Genomic DNA, 21,538 nt, shown 5'->3' on the forward strand with positions numbered 1-21,538 from the left:
GTGTAATATTAGAAATCATACATTGAGCCAGGCCACAATATTTATTGACGCATGACGAGTTGTCAGATGATTTGGAGGTGTGACCCTCAGTAACCAGTTAAAATCGACGTTATATAATCGTTTTTGTTAATGAAATTTAACTGGCACAATTAATAATAAACAAACAGACCTATATTAACCGAAGCAGCTTTCAGGAAGCAGTGAATGTCAGCGGTATAAGGAAGCAGTAGTACAACGAGCAGTTACATTTTGTCTAAGGTGCCCGTTTTGTTTCTAAATTTGCTTGTTAATTAGACTTTGTTTTGCATATAAAATATAGGCTTATCCTATAGTTAGAGGTCAAATTCATATTACGTTTTAATACTGAACATGTTTATTCATTAGAACAGTGCAGAGGCATAGATACCATATTATCTACATCTCTGAACACGATACCCAAAGTCCTAAACGTCATTAATTAGTGTTATTGCATGGTATTGCATCATCACATGTAGGTTTTTTTTATATGTGATTGATGATTATTACATGTGGAAAACTTTCTAAATTTGGACACAGATGCCTGCCAGAATGAAACTTACTTAAGGGTAATCTTATATACTAGTTTATGCCTAAATGTGATGATGCAATACCATGTCATCAATAAGTGCGCCATCCTAGAATCAGCACCAGCTCTTTGTGCAAAATTGTGTGAAGACCTCTCATTCTGAATATTTGAATGCATATCTATATAATTATCATTAAATTTTAGAAAATAAATAATTAAGATGAGCTATATTTTGTTGTAATATCCAAGTTTGGTACCTGTAGGTATTTAAGGCTACATTTTTCAAACCTCTCTGTTTATCATTAAAGTTATCATGATCTTGTTTCTATTGCATCTAGATTAACATCCATTCAGACTTTATAATTCTGGCTAGCATTCAAAGTGTTATTGTGTCAATACATTTTAGATAGTCAACAACAAATAAGTCCAGTAGGTTTTGTTTATATGATGAAATACTTTAACCTATTTATACACCAATAGTCAACCCTAACATTTACTGTAAATAAAGACTAAATAAAGACCAAATGGGAAAATTCCACTGACAAGCTGGGCTAACTTGATCTAGATTACAGATAAGTTCATTGCACTACAAATGCTATAAAATCATTTAATTTGAGTGCCATTAAATTTATTTGTTTCAAATGAGTTTATGGTAATTGTCTTGCAAATGCACATCATAATGAGATAATTTCATATCATATATTCAAGGGTGTTTACACAATTTGTAGTTGAAAAAAAGTAGCAGCTGCTATTTATTCTTGTTAATTCTTCTCAAGTACTATATTTATGACAGATCATTTCTCTTTCTTTATTTTTGTGAAATCTGACTTGAACAAACATTTTATTAAAGTTTATAAATCATTATTTAAATTTAGGCGACAATAAATCTACTACTGAATTTATATGCATTGATTTATAAAGAATGCAAAGAAAAATAATGATTCAATTCCTGTAAACTGGGTCATGAAAAATAAATACCTCACAAATATTATTGACTTTACGGTATCACATAAGGGGATGTTTACCTGCTTAATAGTGTATATAAATAAGTAAGTCAGTCAGTTTAGGTTAGGCTACAATAACAGTTGAAATCGTATACATATTTCACATAGCTAATTGAATTTGAAGAGTTATTAATTGGAAAATGGAAAATAATACAGAAGTTTGTTGTGAAAATGGAAATGGTGATGGATGCCATGGTCACCATATCTTGCATCATAGTAAGATTTCTTCAATTTTGTTTATTTTGCTTATTGTATCATTTACTTATGTTTATGTTATGATGAATTATTATTGTTGTTTTTTTCTTAATTGTTTTAATTAAATTAATTTTGATCTGTTAAAATGTCTAATCTGAAATGTTAAGTATTCTATTTTTCTATCAATAATTGTTAACAGTTAATATTTTAAGGATATGATTATATTGTTTTCTTGACTCTTGTGCATTATTCAAACTAATTTTATTATTTACTTTTAGATTTTTTTATTTTTCCTTTATATTTCTATATTCACAAAAAGGAAGATTGATTAATTTTGCCATGCATGGACCTAAAGTATGTTAAAGGAATATTCCTGGGAAAAACAGTGAATGGATAATTCTTTTTATTCTGCTACTGCTTTCAGTAAGCACTTTATGTATCTCCAGACAGAAACATACAAAATCATTATTTTATTGTTTATTTATTTTTCTAAAGCACCTATTATTTACTTGCGACTGATACAAATACAGGCTCTTAAATTCTTGTTAACTTTAAATTAATTTCATATTTATTACAAGTTTAATTGGCTTTAAGAATTTTGTAAGCCTGACCCTTGCTTTGATGAGTAGTAAATATTTATTTTATGCTTACTAATTAATTATAGAAATTTATTGGTGATTTAAAATTAATAATTCACTATTTCAAAACATTTAAAGTACCATTTTGTCATATTTCACTGTTTAACGGAACTAATTTTTAATTGAATTACCATTTTTTTAAAGTGAGCATAAAGTAAAAAGAAAATTTGTTTATTTCTGTGGAAGATTATAATTTATATAATCTCAAGAGCACATTATGTCCATGTTTTCACTCGTGGCTGCACCACTCATGAAAATATTGAAATGGCACTCACTTGATGACATAAATTATAATCTTCCAAAGAAATAAACAAACATCATCAATTTAAATTGTATTTTTATTATATTTATAAGTTGCTTTTAATTTTATAAATATGTAAAAGATATGGCCAATCCCACTAACGATATGCATGTGTCTATAATGTTATGTTATCTATCATTTGATATCAAAAGAAAATTGTATAAAATTAACATAACTGATTAAAGTATGAATATTTTATCAAGAGATATAGGATGTGTTTAGAAGATTAATCATTATCACACAGATATAGGAGACAATTTGTAAAATTGGCTTCTTTGATTATCAGAGATAAAATCATAATACCTGTATGATAGGTTTAGGCTTTAGCTTATCAATTGTTTTTGCATTTAAAGTGTTATTTGAAGAGAGGTCTTTTTAAAAATAACATTTAACTTTTCTTAGATAATTAAGATTATCTTAATGCTATTACTAGTATCTTAATTCTTTCATCAAGATATTCTATTGTGCTTGAAGGTAAGTACAGGTAAAGGATCCTGATTAATACTATTTTAAATGAAAGAACAAATTAACAAAAGTAAAAACAAATTAAAAACAGCAATTTTTATGGAAGTAGCAGTAAGTCTTTGATTTAGGTCAGTTTAGGTTGTATTTACAAAATATAAATTCTCGTTACATTATTACTCAGAGAGATAGATTCACATTCTGTTTAATATACTGGAATAAAAAGGCTTTGGAAAAGGTATGAAATACATGTTAATTTTACAGAAATATGCAAAGATCTTTTTAAATTATTTTAATTTACTGTTCTTAAGTTTTTGACAGCTTTACATGGCAATTTAAACAACAATGATAAAATTATGCTTGTGAATGTGTTGCTAAGAACCCTAGATAGAAGGCAGTTATAAAAAGAGGCTAAAAATTGAAGAAATATTTTTATTAGTTGAATTTGTATTAAAGGGTATAAATCTATATTATATGAAATATTTTTATAAAATTTATTAACAGTAAAATTATATTGGTTCCATTATTATTTATATGAATGATTCTCGAAAAGGTTGTAACATAGAATGTCTCTGTTATTTAATACACATGAATAATGTACGTTGAAACAGAATAAAATATTCCGGAACAAAATATTATTTTGCTATTTTAAGTAGGGTTTTATCTGTTTATCAATGATTTTGTGCATGCATCATTCACTTTTAAGGGAATGAATTACCATATTTATTTCATACAAGCATTTTGGAAGTAAACTTTTTTAAAATTCAAGCAATAATTTTTACATCAGATATATAACTTTATACACTTTAAGGTTTATTTTAGTTCAGGGAGAAATGGTCAAAGATTATAATGTTTAATGAATATCTTTATGATAAATACTCTTTCAGTAAAAGTCAAACAAATCAGTACAATAACTGAGATTGACCTTAGGTCATTGTTAATGAAGTTAATCCTCTAGCATTAATCTGTCTTATGTAGTAGCCGACCTTAACCTAATGGTATTTCATAAGAATATTTGATTTTGTAGTGAAAGGAGGTGCTGCAAAAATGGAGCCACCGGCAAAACGTAAAAGAGTTAGCTCAAGCTGGAAGGTGCAGTCTTCAGATATTGCACGGAATACCTTTAACCCAATTAGGAGTATCGTTGATGGAATGAAACTAACACCTAATCCAAAGAAGGACATGATTGCTCTCTCAATTGGTAAGACTTCATGATGAAATATCTTCCTTTTATATTGACATTAAATTTGCTTTTATTTTTAATGTTTGGTTTTTCTTATTTGAAATTATATTTCTGACACTGAAAGTTTTTATGTTTTACTTGTACATGTACTTTGAAAACAGATGAACTTTAATCTTTATTATGTTGGACATTTTTGTACCTGAATAAATATGCTATTCCAGCTTGGTTTAACAAATTTTAAAATAATCTCTTAAATTTGAATTTCACATCAGTTTGATTTCATGATTAAGCATACTAATGTGGTAAAAATTGATTGATTATGGTTGGTTTAAACATATTTATTTAAGCTCGATTGCGAAACAAGTTCTTGCAACGTAGATTAATCACTTTCGAGTCCGCTTCCTGGAACCAACCAGTACTGGTGTCATATGAAGAAACATGGTCGTGACCCAAGTAGGGCTCGAACCCATGATCTCTGGGTTGAGAGGCAAGCACCTTAACCACTAGGCCACCGCTCCCCTTTATTGAATATGGTTGAAATATACATAAAAAAGTTAAAGGAATTGAAATTAATTTTATATGTTTCCCTTATTTGATTGTTAGTGTGCAATAAATATTTGATCAAAATTTTGTGGCTGAAGACTTATATATACATATATAAATACATGTAATTGTTTTGTTTCAGGTGATCCCACAGTGTTTGGAAATCTTAAAGTACCAGAAGAAGTTGAGACCTCGGTAATTAAATCAATCAAGCAGCACAAATATAATGGTTATGGGCCATCCACAGGTAATTTACTCTGGTACTTGTTATACTCCAACCAACATAGTTTGGGGAGGGGATGTTATGTTTTGTCCCCAATTGTTTTTCTTCATTATCTACAGGTTATTAATTTGTAATTTATATATGACATCTGGCAAACTGAACTTAAACCTGCTTTTTTACTTCCCAAAGCAGCAATTTTACATAATTTTTCCCAAAATCAAGTGGCTAAGGCTTCTACCCAATTAAGTGAGAAAAATTACTGGGTGGTATTTCTTTATTAGTTGGACGAGTGTGTTCGCTTAGCTCAATATGGAGAGCATATGATTTGTAATTGAAAGGTTGCTGGCTTAATCCTTGGGCGGGGCGTAATTTGTTTGTGACATTTAACCTCAGCAATTGAGTCTTATGGTTATTTGTCTCTCATATTTTATTAAAAAATCATGTGGGATATGCAGACGGTCACTTGCAGAGAAACTGGTTATACTGGATATTTACCCAGGAGAGCCGGTCAGGCAGAGCGAAAGCCAAGATATGATCAAGAATGTGTTAAATCTGCATAAAAACCGAAACAAACAAAAGCAATAGCTTCCAAAAAGTGAAATTCTAACTTGACATTTCTCTGCAGGGACTTTTTCTTTGGAAGAAGACCCATATTTTGGGAATAAGACCCATACCCATGGATTTGGGAATTTTAGCGATGCTTTGTTAAAAATTGTTTTTATTTTTTGTAACTTTCAATTAGGAATTTTTCCTGTGGATTGGGAAAATAACATACTATTTTCAATTGGGAATATGATCCAATATTAAACGGCTATAAAATGAGCCCCAACAAAAATCCCTGCTCTGGATATAGTCTCCCATAGGGGTTATGGTAGCATTGAAGTATGAATAAACATACATTAAACTCTGTAAGGGATTTAAAGTGACACCTTCATTTGTAGATGATTTCTCTCTTTCTCTTAAAATAATGATTTAATTTTATAATATTATTCCACTTTATTTTCTACAAATATTGTTATCATGTTTGTAAAATTTTAATGGTTGAAACACTTCTGAAATGATAGAAAACATTCTGTATTTGGTTTACTATTAATTTTATTTCTCATTATCTTACTCTCTAACTTACTCTCAATATAATTAAAGCAACCATTTTATAGGGATATGTAAATGTTTTTGAAATTTCTAATATTTATTTGCAATAAATCTGTCGGCTAGTTTATCTTAATGGTAATATGAATACATTGTAATTATGATATTATATGTCTGGTAAACTGTCACAATTCATAAATAAGTTCTGTATTGCCAATTATTTTGTCCAGGATTTGAACAGTTCTGTATAGAGCACTGTCCCAGTATACATGTATATAGGTCTACTTGATTGTAAAACAAAAAATATACTCGTCAAACAAATTGTTTAAGAATATAGCGTTATTATTTTTATGAAACAAATACAGTACCATATTGACTTTAATAGTAAACAGTGTTTCAATATCAGATAAAGATACAGGTATTGGTGAATTGCTGGCAATGTTCCAAAACGATCACTTTATGTATGTTAAAATTCATAGATTATAACAGCCTTTTTCAGGTATTCATTGTTTGCTATGAATACCAATTTATATGCTGTAATGCATTAACTGTTTAATTTATTCTAAAATGGTTACAAATCTTTGTTCACAAATGTTTTATTCTGTGTATTTTTCCCTCTTAAATGTGTTTTTAGTTTAACAATTATTTAACTCTTGCATAATAATGACTGACTTTGTCACAAAAAATAGAGCCTGATAAGTCTTCACATCCCCTTAGTGTAACATAATCACAACTTATTTCAGTAAATTTAAGCTTCAACACTTCAAGACATTTAATTTAAAAATTACTGAAATTAATAGGAATAGATATATAACAAGTCTGTGTCCCAAAACTAGTTCAGAAAAGGTGGAAAAAATGTGTAAAGTTTAAAGTGTCTGCATTGCACTTAAAATCTAGAAACTCGGTTATGGGTTAAATTATCTCACTTGTCTAGAACAGGATAGCGTTAATAAATCATAAACAGGAGTCCTTGCATATAGGTTGTCCTTCATTATATGCAATTAATTGTATTAAATATTATCTTGTAATAAACTGTCTATTACCCTTGGTAACAACCAACTTATTTTAGGCTCATTAATTCAAAATTAAAATGAAAAAGCTTTCGCCATGGAAGACTTTTTAATAGAAATAAAAACATAGTTACAATGCCAATAATAACTTGAATGATTGTCTTGTATCACTTGAATTTAAAACTATTAATGTCTATCATAGGTATTTTATGATATCAAATTAAAAAAGTCAACAGTTAAGTGTCTGGTCAGACAGACCAAGGCTTTAATGTAGAATGGCCGGACTATGATGCTCTTATACTAGTGTGGAATTGTACTTTTGCGCCTGAATCTATCCTCAGGTCTCTGGTGTTGCTGGCTCTGTAACTCATGGCTCATTGACTTGGCGCTAATCTTCTATCCTGGTTGAACATTGAAGCCTGGTCTCTTAGACTCTTGAAAGTAATGATATGTTGCCTGAGTTTAAGAATAAAGTTTTACTAAATATATATATAGTTAAATATATATTTTTCAAGGTTATGAAGATGCACGGAAAGCTGTAGCTGAGTATGTGTCTGAGGAAACCAGTCAAGTGGAGTCAAAGGTATAATATATATACTTTTATAGCAATATTCAGAAAATGAAATTATTATTCACTGACTCACACAAATGAAAGTATTTTACCATTGACATACATGAGTTCATGTCCTAAATGAAGAGATCTATTTATTCTTGAATATTCAAAATTATCCCTTGAGATAAACTACAGTATAACTTATGAAAGGCAAGAGTTTTATATGGACATTTATTCCATATATGCCAAAGGTACAACACATTTACTGAAGGTCAGATATACAACACATTTACTGAAGGTCAGATATACAAATTACTATTTTAGATGTATCAATAATCTCATGCCATTAAGAATTCTCAGATTCCTCAAGAATTCAAGATTGATAGAAAATTACCAGGCTATCAATGGTTTGTCAAATGCAGTGGCATGTCCAAAATATAGCATTTGATACTAAATATTTGCTCAATTTTTGCTTTTCATACTGTATTTGAGATAAAACATGAATATTTATTCTTGACTTTGGTTTGGTTGTGAAGTCTGTAATATATGTATAGTATGTATAGTGGGTTAATAGGAAATAACAATACACAGATAAAAATCAGTGAATCTCATGAGTTCAGTGAATTTAAAATATTTCCCTTGAATTGAAACCATCCTTCAACTACATGCATGTATAATTATGAGCATCACAGTTCAATCATATTTATTTTATTGAAAACAAGAGAGTATCGCTTGTTTGTATTTTATTGAATATTTTATTAAATAATGAAAATTATGAAGGAAATTGTGATCACTGTATTAAAGAAAAGGTTTGATTCTTGAGCATGTTGAAGAATCCAACTTTCGTTATTTTCCTAATTGTTCTGAATCACTAGTTGTTTGATATCATAGTATTACATGAGAACAAACTGGATAAATATGTAGAAAAACACTGGGCATAATTAAGGTTTAGTTTCTCTGCAGTGTTTCGTCCAGTATAATACAGCCAGACTTTATAGCAGTAATGTTGTATTTTAATTTAGCTTTTCTGTATAATATGAAAATTTGCTGAATAAAATATTTATGTTTAAAGTATATATTAAATGTGTATATGACATTGGTGTCACTACAAAAAACAACAAAGTGCGTTTGCGATCAGCATGGATCCAGACCAGCATGCGCATCCGCGCAGTCTGATCAGGATCCATGCTGTACGATATCAGTTTCTCTACTTGTTATAGGGTTTGTAAGCCAACAGCATGGATCCTGATCAGACTGCACGGATGCGCAGGCTGGTCTGGATCCATGCTGGTCGCAAACTCATTTTGTTGGTTTTGTCATGACGCGGCTCATATTAAATGTGTATATGACATTGGTCTATAATTTACAGTCATTTGTTTACCAGCCCATTTAAATTAATGGTAAATACCATACTGACATCTTCATACAACTTTATTAATAAATCAAGCCGGGGGAAAATAACCCTACTGTACCTGAAGACATTAATAGTAGTTACAGTTTTAGTCCCTCAAGTAATTCATTTCATCTTACTAACAGACAGTAGATGGTTCTACCTTAGTTGCCCGCCCAGCTGTGCCTAAAAAAATGCTTTAAAAGGACATATGTGGTCTTTAAAAGTCAACATTATGACCTTTTAAAACAGTGTCTGTGTAATTTAAAAAAAGCAAAAACGGACCAACCAAACATCCCAGGTTTGATGCCTGGCCAGGGCACTGTAATTTTTTAAAGTGTTCTTTTCAGCTTTTCCTGCTCACACAGTTCTAGTTATAATCATCAAACGGGTGAATATTACTTTGCATTTCAAAGTTGTAGTTGTTTTACACGAAACAGAGAGACAGTAAAAATTACTGGTAAATGTTATCAAATTTTTAATGCCAGTTCTTTGCACGGGACACTGAAGCATATAATTTTAAGTTCAGAAAAGATTTCTTTATTTAGAACTGTGTTTATATATCACAGTGTCAGATGTCAGTGGTATTTCAAACATGACATTTTGAAGAATTTACTAAATGTTATAAAGTGCATTTTTGTCAGATTTAAGGTTCTTTATGGTGTACTTTCTGACAGTTATTTAATATGTAAAATATTTAGCTGTTTCCTTAAATCATTGATTGTCTAAAAATTCTTTGGACTAAAGTATAAAGTCAGAGCCAATTTGCACATTCATTGATATTTTGCTAGTGATATTCCTAGCATTTACAAAGACTGGTCCAAGTTCGAAGCAGCACCAGTCCATTGCAAACAAACTGCTTGGAAAAAAACAAAAAACTTTACTGCATCTCTAGTTCATTCCTGAGACAATTAGATAATATATTTAGAATTCAGCTATGAAACTCTTTAAGATTATTAATGTAGTGCTGTAAATGATGTTATTGTTAAACTGTAAAAAAAAATTTTTACTTTTATGTGTAAGTTTTGTGACAAAGCATTGCAATCATTCATGATATAAGAAACTGCTATTAGATCTATAAGTGTTATAATTTGTAATTTACATAATTATATTAAATGAAAATTGTGTCTAGTAAGGACTTATTTTTACCTATTGTGTTTTCTTCCTTACAGGACATAGTGTTGACAAGTGGGTGTTCAGGGGCACTGGATTTATGCATAACTTGCCTCGCAAACCCGGGACAGAATATTTTAATACCAAGACCTGGATTTTCTATATATAAAACACTAGCAGAGTCATTGGGTATTCAAGTCAAACACTACAGTCTTCTGGTATGTATGAGTACACTTTTAATAACTACAACATGACCTTGACAAAGGTCATCAAAATGATCTTTATCAAGGTCATTAAAATAACATGACCTTGACAGAGGTCATTACTTTTCCATATGGTAAATGGACTTTTTTATATAGTCTCACATTCTATATCATTTATTGTAAGAGTAATCATTTGCAAACACATATTTTGTATAAAAAAAATATTTTTGTTCAAAATTTGTAATTTAATTTCTGCTAAAAATTGATGGACCAGTTTGTGATTTATTTTGAAAAGAGTTTTTTTTTTGGCTTAAAAATGACAAATTGTCTTTAATGTTTAATTAACAATGTAAAAAGTTGAAACTATAGGAAATAAGCTTGTTTCTTACAGCCAGAGAAATCTTGGGAGATAGATTTGAACCACCTGGAATCTCTGATAGATGACCACACGGCAGCTATTATTCTCAACAACCCATCAAACCCCTGTGGAAGTGTATTCTCTAAACAACATTTGAAGGACTTCCTACAGATCTGTGAAACATACAAAGTTCCAGTCATAGCTGATGAAATATATGAACATTTTGTAAGTTTTTATACATATTTATACTCTCTTGTCCATGTGTTAAGACCACAAATGGTTCTTGATTAAAATGGTCTTAATGGAAGGGTGGTCTTATAAGTGAATTATGTTTTATCTGGGCTAAGGAATTTTACATTCAAGGTTAACTGTATATTTTGCCTTAATGTTTTTATACCAATATGACGATGTTGACCTGTTTGTAAAATCTTTGGTTAAGTGCCAGGTATATAAACTACTGTTCTGCTAATAAAACAATAATGTCTGGCCTGGTAATCCAGGTAAACATATTATTTAAACAACCTTGTACAAGTTTATGCCCCAGTTTAAAGATGAATTCATAATGTAGTATTATGTACTTTTGCAGAAATGACCTATTTAATCAATGTTACATATAACTCTATTTAGCTAAGTTTAGATTATAGGTATAGTTGTCCCCCTTTTCATTGGAAAGTATTAGCTTAACTTTTATCTTGTTAGGGTATTCAACAGAACTATTTTATCATGTAATGGCTGACAAAGAATGTAAAAAGTTACCTTTCAATTTTGTATATTATTTAAACTTATGATTTATGTAAAAGAATTGTTTTCCATTTATCACTTAAATCAGTGTTATAAGATAAATGCCAGCCTATGATCATATTAACCTTTTACCTCACATAGACGTGTTTTTATGGCTTTTTGCCCCCCCCCCCCCCTTTTTTTTGAGGCCTCAAACAGTGAAAAAATGCCCTATTTAGACCCCAAACGCTGTTTTTCGTTTAAGAAATGTTGTTTAAAAAAGTGACAACTTTTTCGGCGCTGCCACCCATCAAAATGGTACATCAGGGGATTGCCAGAAGGGGGATGTGCCCCCTTCTGTTGGGGGGATTTGAGGGGGGGGGGCAGTAGTCCCCTTCATTGCCAAGAAAATTTTGGACATGTGACAGGTTTCAAAAGGCCTCTGATCAATCTTAGGGTAACTCGTAACCGACGCTGAAAAGCCTTTTACTCTATCTCAATTCATTGAGAAGTTGTAGCACTTTCAAATCAGTTTTGATGGAAAAAACAGTGCAAAATAGTGATTTTTCGCAATTTTGAGATGTCCCTCGTTGCCATGGTAACAGGAAATTTACGATTGAGCATGCTGTTACAGTGGCTAGGGTCCAGTCAACATTTTTGCCAAGTTTCATCAGTATTGAAGCATTTTCCATAGTTTCATAGCAGTTTGAACTTGTAACAGGAGGCTTTTCAATGAAAACGGCCATTTTTCACAATATGCTCATGGGGTAAAAGGTTAATATCATTAAGCCTAAAGTGTGGAATTTTATCAAGTCTCAAGTACTCTTTGTCATTGTTTGTTATTGTATGACATTGTACTATTATAGATTTAAAAACAAAAAACTTGTTTTGTAACTGAATCAAATGTGTTTATTTCCAATGAGCACTTATTGTTACTTTTATATAATTTCAGGTGTTTAGTGGCTGTGCTTACCATCCACTGGCATCCTTGACAGAGACTGTCCCAATATTATCCTGCAGTGGGCTCACAAAAAGGTATTGCTTTATATATGACTTAAATAACGGCTATTTTGGTGTTTATTTAGAATCCAAAACTTTTAGTTGCTTTTATATATCATTGTTGATAAAAAAGACAAAGATTTAAGGTTACAGTAATAAATAAGAACTAACATCTCATATTTTGAATTGTATATGCGAAAATGCATAAGTGTAACACTTGTAAAAGCTGTAAACCAATCTCTGTCACTTTAGAGCTAGAAAGTTACCTTTGTTAATTAAGTATTTACTTGTATTTTATTGTAAAGAAGCATATTTATCTTTTTGATCAATATTAACAGCAGGTAAAAACACAATTTTTATGTTACAGATTTCTGATTCCTGGCTGGAGATTGGGGTGGATTGTAATCTATGACAGACAGGATATCTTCCAAGAAGAAGTAAACATGTTTATTAAAGATTAAACCTTACCTAACTTTCTTTAGATTGTCTGTTTAAAAAAAAAAGTCCTTCTATATTTGACCGCTGCCGTGTCATCATCATTGTTATTATCGTCATGCAAAACTTTCATTATTAAAACACTTTGAAAGATATCAACAGGAACCTTGGAATATTTGCTTATCAGCGTAAGATAAGGGCACTATCATGAAGGCAATATTTTTTTGGAGTTATGTCCTTTTATTAACTTAAAACCTTAAATTTTGTAAAAATTGGTTATGGATAGGCGTTAACAGTAAGTTGTGACAGATAAGGGTTAACACTGCATATGATGCTTTAATTTGTTTGTATTCACTTGTTTTCTTTTGAATGTAGAGAAACATCCATTGTTAAGTTTATGTCTGCAACATTGAGTACAATAGGACAGTTTATAATTACCTCTACAGAAAGCCAGTGGCTAGCACGAAATTCATGACTGTGCTGTTTTATTTTTCAGGTTCGTAAAGGTTTAATGTGTCTGTCACAGAAGATTTTGGGTCCAAATACTCTAATACAGGCAGCACTACCAGAAATACTTAAAGACACACCAAAATCATTCTACACAGACACTCTTACATTTATCGAGTCAAACGCCAAATTATTCTATGAAAAGATTTCAAAGATTCCAGGTCTTACACCAGTCATGCCACAGGGAGCTATGTATATGATGGTAAGTATAAAGCATAATAAAGAGAGATGAATTAGGGAGTCACAACTACCATATTGTTTCCATAAAATTCACCCCTCTAATTAGTGAAAAAGATGATGACCCTCCAGTAATGTAAAATCTTTTTTTTTTTTAAAGCCTGTATTATATTAAATCATAATCATGAATAATGATTTTTATAATAAATTGCATCTTTATTAAACATATTTTAAAGCACATTTTTATAATTCTAATTACTGACCCCCTTTTGAAAAATGCAAACCCCCAGGGGCATTAAATAGAAACAATACAGTATGATTCCTAATGTTACATCAGTGTTGTTTTGTTCTATGAAACGAGATTTGTGATTAGTTAGAATCAGCTTCAAGCTTTCCTGACGATCAAACTTAAATACCCGTAGATATGTTGAAATAAAACTTCCAGTCAAAAGTGATAATGCTTCAAACATGGTTTCCCAACCATTATAGCCTTTTAGACTTGAAATTTATCTTACATGTGTCTATTGTCCTGATAGTATATCTAATACAAATTCAGAGTGATGTTTTTATATGTATAATGTCAGGCTTTAAAAGATTATATATGAATATACAGAAAACTAATTGTACAACAGTCTGGTCTCTTGAACCCTTTAGTTTATAAAAAAAAAGCATTTTAAAGCTTGACTTGAAAAAAAAAACCCATCACATTAACATCTTTAATTAACTAGTAAAGAAATAAACAGAAATAAGTCATGGTCAAAATTAAACTGGGCTACTTTATTTCACTGATGGCTTTAATTGCATTCTAGGGATCTCCCATTTTTATGCCCCCACAGAGTGGGAGCATATAGCGTTGCACTTGTCCGTCCGAGTGTCCGTCCGTACGTACGTCCCGAAATCTTGTGAACGCCACATCTCTTAAACCGGATGGCAGATTTTGCTTAAACTTCCAGGGATGAACAACCTTAATGTGTAGATGGTAGTAAAGGGAGGAATTTTTGCTGTGACCAAATTTAACAGAATTATGGCCCTTTGTTGATTTTTTTCACTATATACTATGTACGCAACTCCTCTTAAACCGGATGGCAGATTTTGCTTAAACTTCCAGGGATGAACAACCTTAATGTGTAGATGGTAGTCAAGGAAGGAATTTTTGCTGCGACCAAATTTAACAGAATTATGGCCCTTTGTTGATTTTTTCACTATATACTATGTAGAAATTTTGTGAATGCAACTCATGTTAAACTGGATGGCAGATTTTGCTTAAACTTCCAGGGATGAACAACCTTAATGTGTACATGGTAGTAAGGAAGGAATTTTTGCTGCGACCAAATTTAACAGAATTATGGCCCTTTGTTGATTTTTAGTTTTCAACTTGTGGCACATGTAGTCCAAAAAATATTTGACCTAGAGTCATAAGATTGACAGAACAGTGGCGTGTGGGGGCATCCGTGTCCTATGGACACATTTCTAGTTATTATTTCAGTTATAAGTAAAGGCATTACAAAAGAAAATTATTTTCATTTACAGATTGGTATCAAGATGGAACATTTTACGGAGTACCTAAATGATGTAGAATTTACCGAGGCTTTGGTTACAGAGCAAAGTGTTTTTTGTCTTCCTGCACAGGTATATATATCTGTAACTTACAGTCATGATTTAATTGACAATATTAACATATCCTTTCAACATTAGACCAAGTTTGATAAAAAATTCTTGCATGAAATTTATATTTGATTTCTCTGCAGAAATTGTATCTCATATGATTTACAGAGTTTTAAACAACCATGTCTTAATTGCTTTTATAAGTTACTTGAGTTACATCAGGCTCTGCAGAGTACAAACCTTTTGCCACTCACTGCTCTACTTGGGTATTTCGCATGAGGAAGCTATCCAGCTAGATTGCGGAATGCTGGTAGTTCTACTCAAGTGCTCTTGTGCCTGAAATAATGCAAAGAAGGGCATCTGAGGTTTTCCTCCACCTATTAAGCTGGAAAGTCGCCATATGACTATTTCAGTATCTGTGTTACTTAAAACCGAAACAAAACGAACAAACTATGTCGTGTCACAGAAAGTTGTATGACAAGTATTTATAGTGATAGAAACAGTGTAATTAATCTGCCTAAATTACTATTACTCTATTACTCTAAGCCAATAATCTCTGACCAGACCTTTTATTTGTGTCAGTTGAAATTGCTGTAATACTTTGTAAAATTACCTGAGTAACAAGAAACTTTTTCACCCTGAAAAAAAAAATCAAATGAATGAAATTTTGAATTACTGTATAACTAACCTTTAGAATATGAGTCTTTGCTGTGTATAATTGTTATGCCTTCCCACTTGATTAAATTAATGTTAAGGTGAAAATAATATGCCTTGGTGAATCTTAGTTTGATTTTGTTTCTTTAATCATGTCTTTTTAAATTACTTTTTCAGTGTTTTGACTTCCCAAACTTTTTCCGAGTAGTGCTCACAGTTCCGCAGGAAAAGTTGATTGAAGCATGTGACAGAATCAAAGAGTTTTGTGAACAGCATTTCCAAGAACATCCAAAATCAAATGGAAAACATTTGCATGGTGGGTATGACGATAAATGGATAGAATGAATATTGTTGTTGTTGTGATAAAGACTGACTTAAGCATTCAATACACAAAATTTTGTTTGTTATTTACATGATATATTAATGATGGTAATCTAAAGTATGCCTCTAATTGTATATAGGGTTACATCATCAAGTTACATCACACATGAATATGTTTAAGTCTTTGTGTTATAATGTCTTATTTTTGAAGTTAAAACTGTTTTTGATAAACATTAAGAGTAATTTATATAGCAGCAAAAATGAAAGAAATATAAATAATTTGAATATTTCATACTATTATACTCGGAGTCGAGGGTGTTATTTCAGTTCTTGGGTTGCTAATATGCACTATTACACTGAGAGATGTGTTATTTTATTATTATTATACCAAACCAACATTTTAATGTAATATTTCACTGCTATGCATTATTACTTGAGCTTTTTACACTGGTGCACATTGCAAGTGTCTGAGGCACACAGAGCACAGAGGCCAGGGGAGAGAACTAGAACATTACATTTTCTTAAGTCAGTATAGACTTCTTGCCCCTGGGGAATATTGCAAAAAATAATTGATCGGGTGATATTCATTTCCAGGATGATAGATCAAAATAACACCATGTGACATCACATTAGGCTATATAGTAAAAAGTTTACAAAAAATGTATATAATAGAAAGACATAAGAACAAAAAGCCTTCCATGAATAAATTTATGTTGTTGGTGTTTTTTTTTCAAGCTGTCTGTAAATTAACAAATTAAAAAGAAATATCCTTTTTATCAACAAAAAATATGCATTTATGTATGTACAAGTATGCACAGCAGTAATGTTAGGTGCATGATATTTTTGTTTATTTTTATTCTTAATTTCTTTTTTTTAAGTTTCAATTTGTTTTAAGATCTTAGGGTCCGTTTTCAGATTTTGTTTCATATATGCATTTAATTTTGGTTATATTTTGGATGCTACATATCATTTTTTTTGTATTTACTTTAAAGCAAATTATCATTTTTTACTTACTTACATTACCTATGTGTAATATGAAAGTTTGTTTTACTTTAGTGAGAGGTTTTAGGCCCTACTAAAGATACAAAGACAGAATTTCAGATAAATGAGAGTACATGTACTTGCTTAGACATACAAGTTTTTCCAGGAACATGTTTGAACTACACTGCAACAGCCATTCAGCTATGCAGAAAATGAACAAATAATGTACGGTAATCACTTCTTGACAATCTTTTACTGTCAACCAATTATGCAAATGCTGATACATGTTTTGATTATGAATTTTAAGTGTAGCTATAATTTTTATTACTTGTCAAATCTAATGGCAATTACCCTGTACAAGAGTCTTTGATAAAAACATGGCAGAATTAAACTGCTATGGCATAGATACTGGAAAGCAATCTTGGATTAGATTACTGATCAGTTTAAATTTTAAATATATTTATAAATACTGCAAAACTGGTACTGGTATTTAATTCAAAGATATAACTAATCACTTACAAGAAGAGTGAAATTAAATAAACCTCAAAAAGGACATTTTGAACTTGTGAAAATCTAGACAATATTTTAGATTGACATGTATTTTTTTTTTGTTAGTTGCTGTTTTCCTTACGGAAAGGAATTTATTTAAACACTTTTTTTTTTTTTAATGATTAAATGACCAAATTATGCTGTAAAGTTAAACATTTTCTGTTGAATAAGAATTGTAGAGGTAAATTGCCATTAAATTCAAATTGTATAGTTAAAGATATTGTATAAATTATTGAATGTTAATGATGTTTTGTAAAGAACAATATTTGAGCCGCGTCACGACAAAATCAACATAGTGGGTTTGCGACCAGCATGGATCCAGACCAGCCTGCGCATCCGCGTAGTCTGATCAGGATCCATGCTGTTCGCTATCAGTTTCTCTACTTGTAATAGAGTTGGTAAGCGAACAGCATGGATCCTGATCAGACTACACAGATGCCCAGGCTAGTCTGGATCTAGCTGGTCGCAAAGCCATTATGTTGGTTTTGTCGTGACACGGCTCATTTGTTAATTATCACATACCCATGCTGCTTTTGCCACCTCATATAAACAGAACTAAACTTCCATGCATTTATTTTGATTTAACATCATTTGTATTATATTTACATAGGTAAAGATGCACTAAATGTTGGCGTGACACTATAAGCGCATCAATGAAAAATGACACCTTTTTTTTACCATAAAAAGTTATTTTGGATATGTGATAAAAAGAATATTACATTTGTTTAGCTTCATAACTAAGTTTATTGAACTCTATGATTAAAATAATATTATGCTTGCCAGAGGCTCCCATAATACAATGTTATTCAACACATTCAATAAATTCAGTACTGAACCTCCCTCTATATGTTTAGTGTTATGTTGTGTAAGTCGCAGGTGTTTGTCGCGTTGATTGGTTACCAATCAACATGCTGAACACCTGTGGTGTTGGTGTGACATTTAGTGATATATATTAGACCAGGGATTATAGTAAAGGACCAATACATGTAGTCATGTAAGTCATGTATTGTCCAATTCCATCCAAATTGTTGTGTACTAAGTCATCTTTTAATAAGATTATACATATTGCATTTTATTCTGTTTATTTATAAATGTTTACATTAAATAATTATGAAAGTTTTACATTAAATATGTAAGTTTTACATTATATTTTAATGTTTTACATAAGTACTGAATCTCAGACGTACTAATAAATCTCCATTTTTATTCATTTTGAACAATATCTCAATTTTATTTACTTTCTTGAAGCTTTTAATTCTGGTGTTTTTATGTTTGATAATTATTACTAAACATAAAAGTACCACACAAGACATAAAAAGTCATATTTTCACCTGTGTATTTTTTTATATGTTTATTATCAAAATTAGCTTTAAATATGTATTTACCGCATAACCATTATTATTATATATAATATAAGAACAAAATAATGTGAAAAAGCATACTGTCAGTCAATAATTAACTTAGTCAACAAACAAATATGTTCATACTTGAACTTTGCATAGCTAAACAAGCCAACAATTGCTTGGTTGTTAAAGGTAGCATTTGCTTTTCTTTTCAATCGGTACAATTTACATGTAACAAATCTATACAATGGTCATTCCCAAACTTATTTACTTAAAGTTTTTACTTTATTTAAACATTGCTTGTTCGATTATTTAAAAAAAACAAAAAAAAACTGAGAATTTTTTTTTTAAGATTTATGTTTGTATCTTCCATAGATAGCATCATGACCAAGACTGGGCCACATTTTAATGTTATTGTTTCATTTTCAAAACTGTCAATGAAATTCTACAATTTACAGTAAATCTCTGAATCTTTGATGAAAAAGTGCCAAAGTCTGGCTTCATAATTCAGTTACACATATCTTTATTTATGATATTTCTCTATAAGTGAAACCTGGTTTTAGAGCTCAATTTTTATTATTAGAATTTTATTAAGACTGATCGAGGCTTTCTCCAGTGAAATGTACATACATTTTTAATTATTATCAGCAAAGAAAGTAAACACAAAAATGCTTGAAAAAATATGCTTGGAAAAGAACTTTGTATCTGTAGTTATAAGCTTTGTTTTGGTTGCTATTAAGGTATGACCATCCTAATGCATTACCTCTGCTTTGAAGATTATTCAAATAGGCTAGAATTACTGTATAATGCATTGAAACTTAGAGGCTTGGGTTCAAACCCCAGAAGTGTCAACTTTATTTGTAAATATTATTAAGATTTTGTTTCTTAGTAATGGGAAACCATTTTTCATAAGGATGGTATTATAGTTTATTTAATGTCTCCTCATTTCTGAAAAAGAGCACTTCCAATACCTGAGCTTAGGTTCAGAAAAATGTGCACAACTTGTTTATTGTACTGTCAATTTTGCTTAAATTTTGTATGCAGGTGACCTTTAAAGCATATATCTGACCTATTCTGTCAATTTTAAGTTCCTTATAGTGCCCATTAGGGTGGTCATACCTAATTTTTTTTTGTTTAACCGGAAATGTTTTCTTACATGTTTAATATATATACCTAGATAAGCAGAATGAATACATTGGTATAGATACCTAAACACAAGTAAGACTTTATTGGAACTTAAAGGCAGCTGTGACTTCTTTATATATATATTTATATCATGACATTACTTAGTTTTATTTAAACCAAATATTTACAAGGATCTCAAAGATATATATGTGACAGCTTGAAGTGGACTTCAGGGTATTCATGATGTGTACTTTAAATTTAAATATTAACACATTTTGGTATCTGTTATTTGAGCCATTTTTATAATAAATATACTATAACTTATGTATATACAATATTGTATAATTGTTATGAACAATAAAATCCTTAACCTTATTTTCTTCCAAATGATATATCTTGTTGATGATAATAAGTTGTTCATTTTTAACAGACATGTACATGTATATAATAAGTTTACAAGTATGTATATAATAAGTTTACAAGTATGTATATAATAAGTTTACAAGTCATTATCTTTTAAAAATTTTACTCAATTTTGACACATAAGAACTTGATATTTTGAAAAAAAGTTGAATTGAATCTTTTTTTTTCCATTTAGCATTTTGAAATGTATTTACTTTAGTTTTTAGGAAAAAAATGTGTTGGAAAAAGATGTTGTTTCATTTTAGAGAAAACAAGATTCATGTTTTGTTCCAAGTTAAATCAAAGTTATGATATTAAATCAAGGTATGATATTAAATCAATTTCATTTTGATCATATCTTATGCCTGGTTCTTGATTTTCAATATTCATTATTTCTTTAACTTTTTACCTTCTTTGTATTTGCTGATTTCTTTTACTTAACCAATCACCGATATAGACTGGTTGCTTTTTCAGTGACATTGCAGGTTTCGGACTGGTTTAGGTTTGAAACCTGTCAAATTGTGGATTTCAGACAGGTTCATAATTATCTAATTTTGTTGAACAATCATGATAACCACGATTACTTTGTTTATGTAGAAAATATTAAATCATTTGTTAACAGATTTTATCTTTTTGAGTTGTTGAATTATATCCAATAAAAACTTACTTGGAGAATGATTGTACTCTTGTTGTTATTTCATATGTTGAGCTTTCTTCCAATTTTTTTTGCCCGGACTACAATGTATTTCTCAATGACCAGTTGGCACATTCAGCTGGGATTTTCCTTTGTTTTCGAATCAAGTAAGTCTTCTTTTAGCCCTTCTGACCACATACTCAATGGAGCAGAACCATTTGAACAATTTTAGCAGATCTTCATGCTATATTAACATCCCAGAAAAATTTCATCAAAT

At 30.4% G+C, this 21,538-nt stretch overlaps 1 protein-coding gene across 3 annotated transcripts; it reads left to right on the forward strand.

Annotated features, from left to right (window-relative positions):
* Positions 1-99: 99 nt before the first annotated feature.
* LOC132713482 (tyrosine aminotransferase-like) lies at positions 100-21,305 on the forward strand. Of its 3 annotated transcripts, XM_060696103.1 has the most exons (12): positions 1,596-1,764; positions 4,172-4,345; positions 5,013-5,117; positions 7,708-7,775; positions 10,308-10,466; positions 10,843-11,034; positions 12,482-12,564; positions 12,896-12,965; positions 13,460-13,672; positions 15,178-15,276; positions 16,084-16,222; positions 17,284-21,305. In XM_060696103.1, the coding sequence occupies exons 1-12, from the start codon at positions 1,689-1,691 to the stop codon at positions 17,304-17,306; spliced, it is 1,401 nt and encodes a 466-aa protein (XP_060552086.1). In that variant the 5' UTR covers positions 1,596-1,688; the 3' UTR covers positions 17,307-21,305. The 3 variants fall into 3 exon arrangements, with proteins under 3 accessions (XP_060552087.1, XP_060552086.1, XP_060552085.1); XM_060696104.1 differs by lacking the exon at positions 1,596-1,764 and adding an exon at positions 100-258 and having other exon boundaries at positions 16,084-21,305; XM_060696102.1 differs by having other exon boundaries at positions 16,084-21,305.
* The last annotated feature ends 233 nt before the right edge of the window (positions 21,306-21,538 follow it).

Source organism: Ruditapes philippinarum, unplaced genomic scaffold (genome assembly GCF_026571515.1).
Source record: "Ruditapes philippinarum isolate M1 unplaced genomic scaffold, ASM2657151v2 ctg2184_1_1_1_1, whole genome shotgun sequence".
Classification (NCBI taxonomy): Eukaryota; Metazoa; Mollusca; class Bivalvia; order Venerida; family Veneridae; genus Ruditapes; species Ruditapes philippinarum.

Coding starts and splice junctions, on each gene's coding strand:
- LOC132713482 (XM_060696102.1), top strand. CDS start 1,689: ATGGAAAATAATACAGAAGTTTGTTGTGAAAATGGAAATGGTGATGGA. Junction 11,035..12,481: donor ATGAAATATATGAACATTTT/GTAAGTTTTTAT, acceptor ATATAATTTCAG/GTGTTTAGTGGCTGTGCTTA. Junction 12,565..12,895: donor TGCAGTGGGCTCACAAAAAG/GTATTGCTTTAT, acceptor TTTATGTTACAG/ATTTCTGATTCCTGGCTGGA.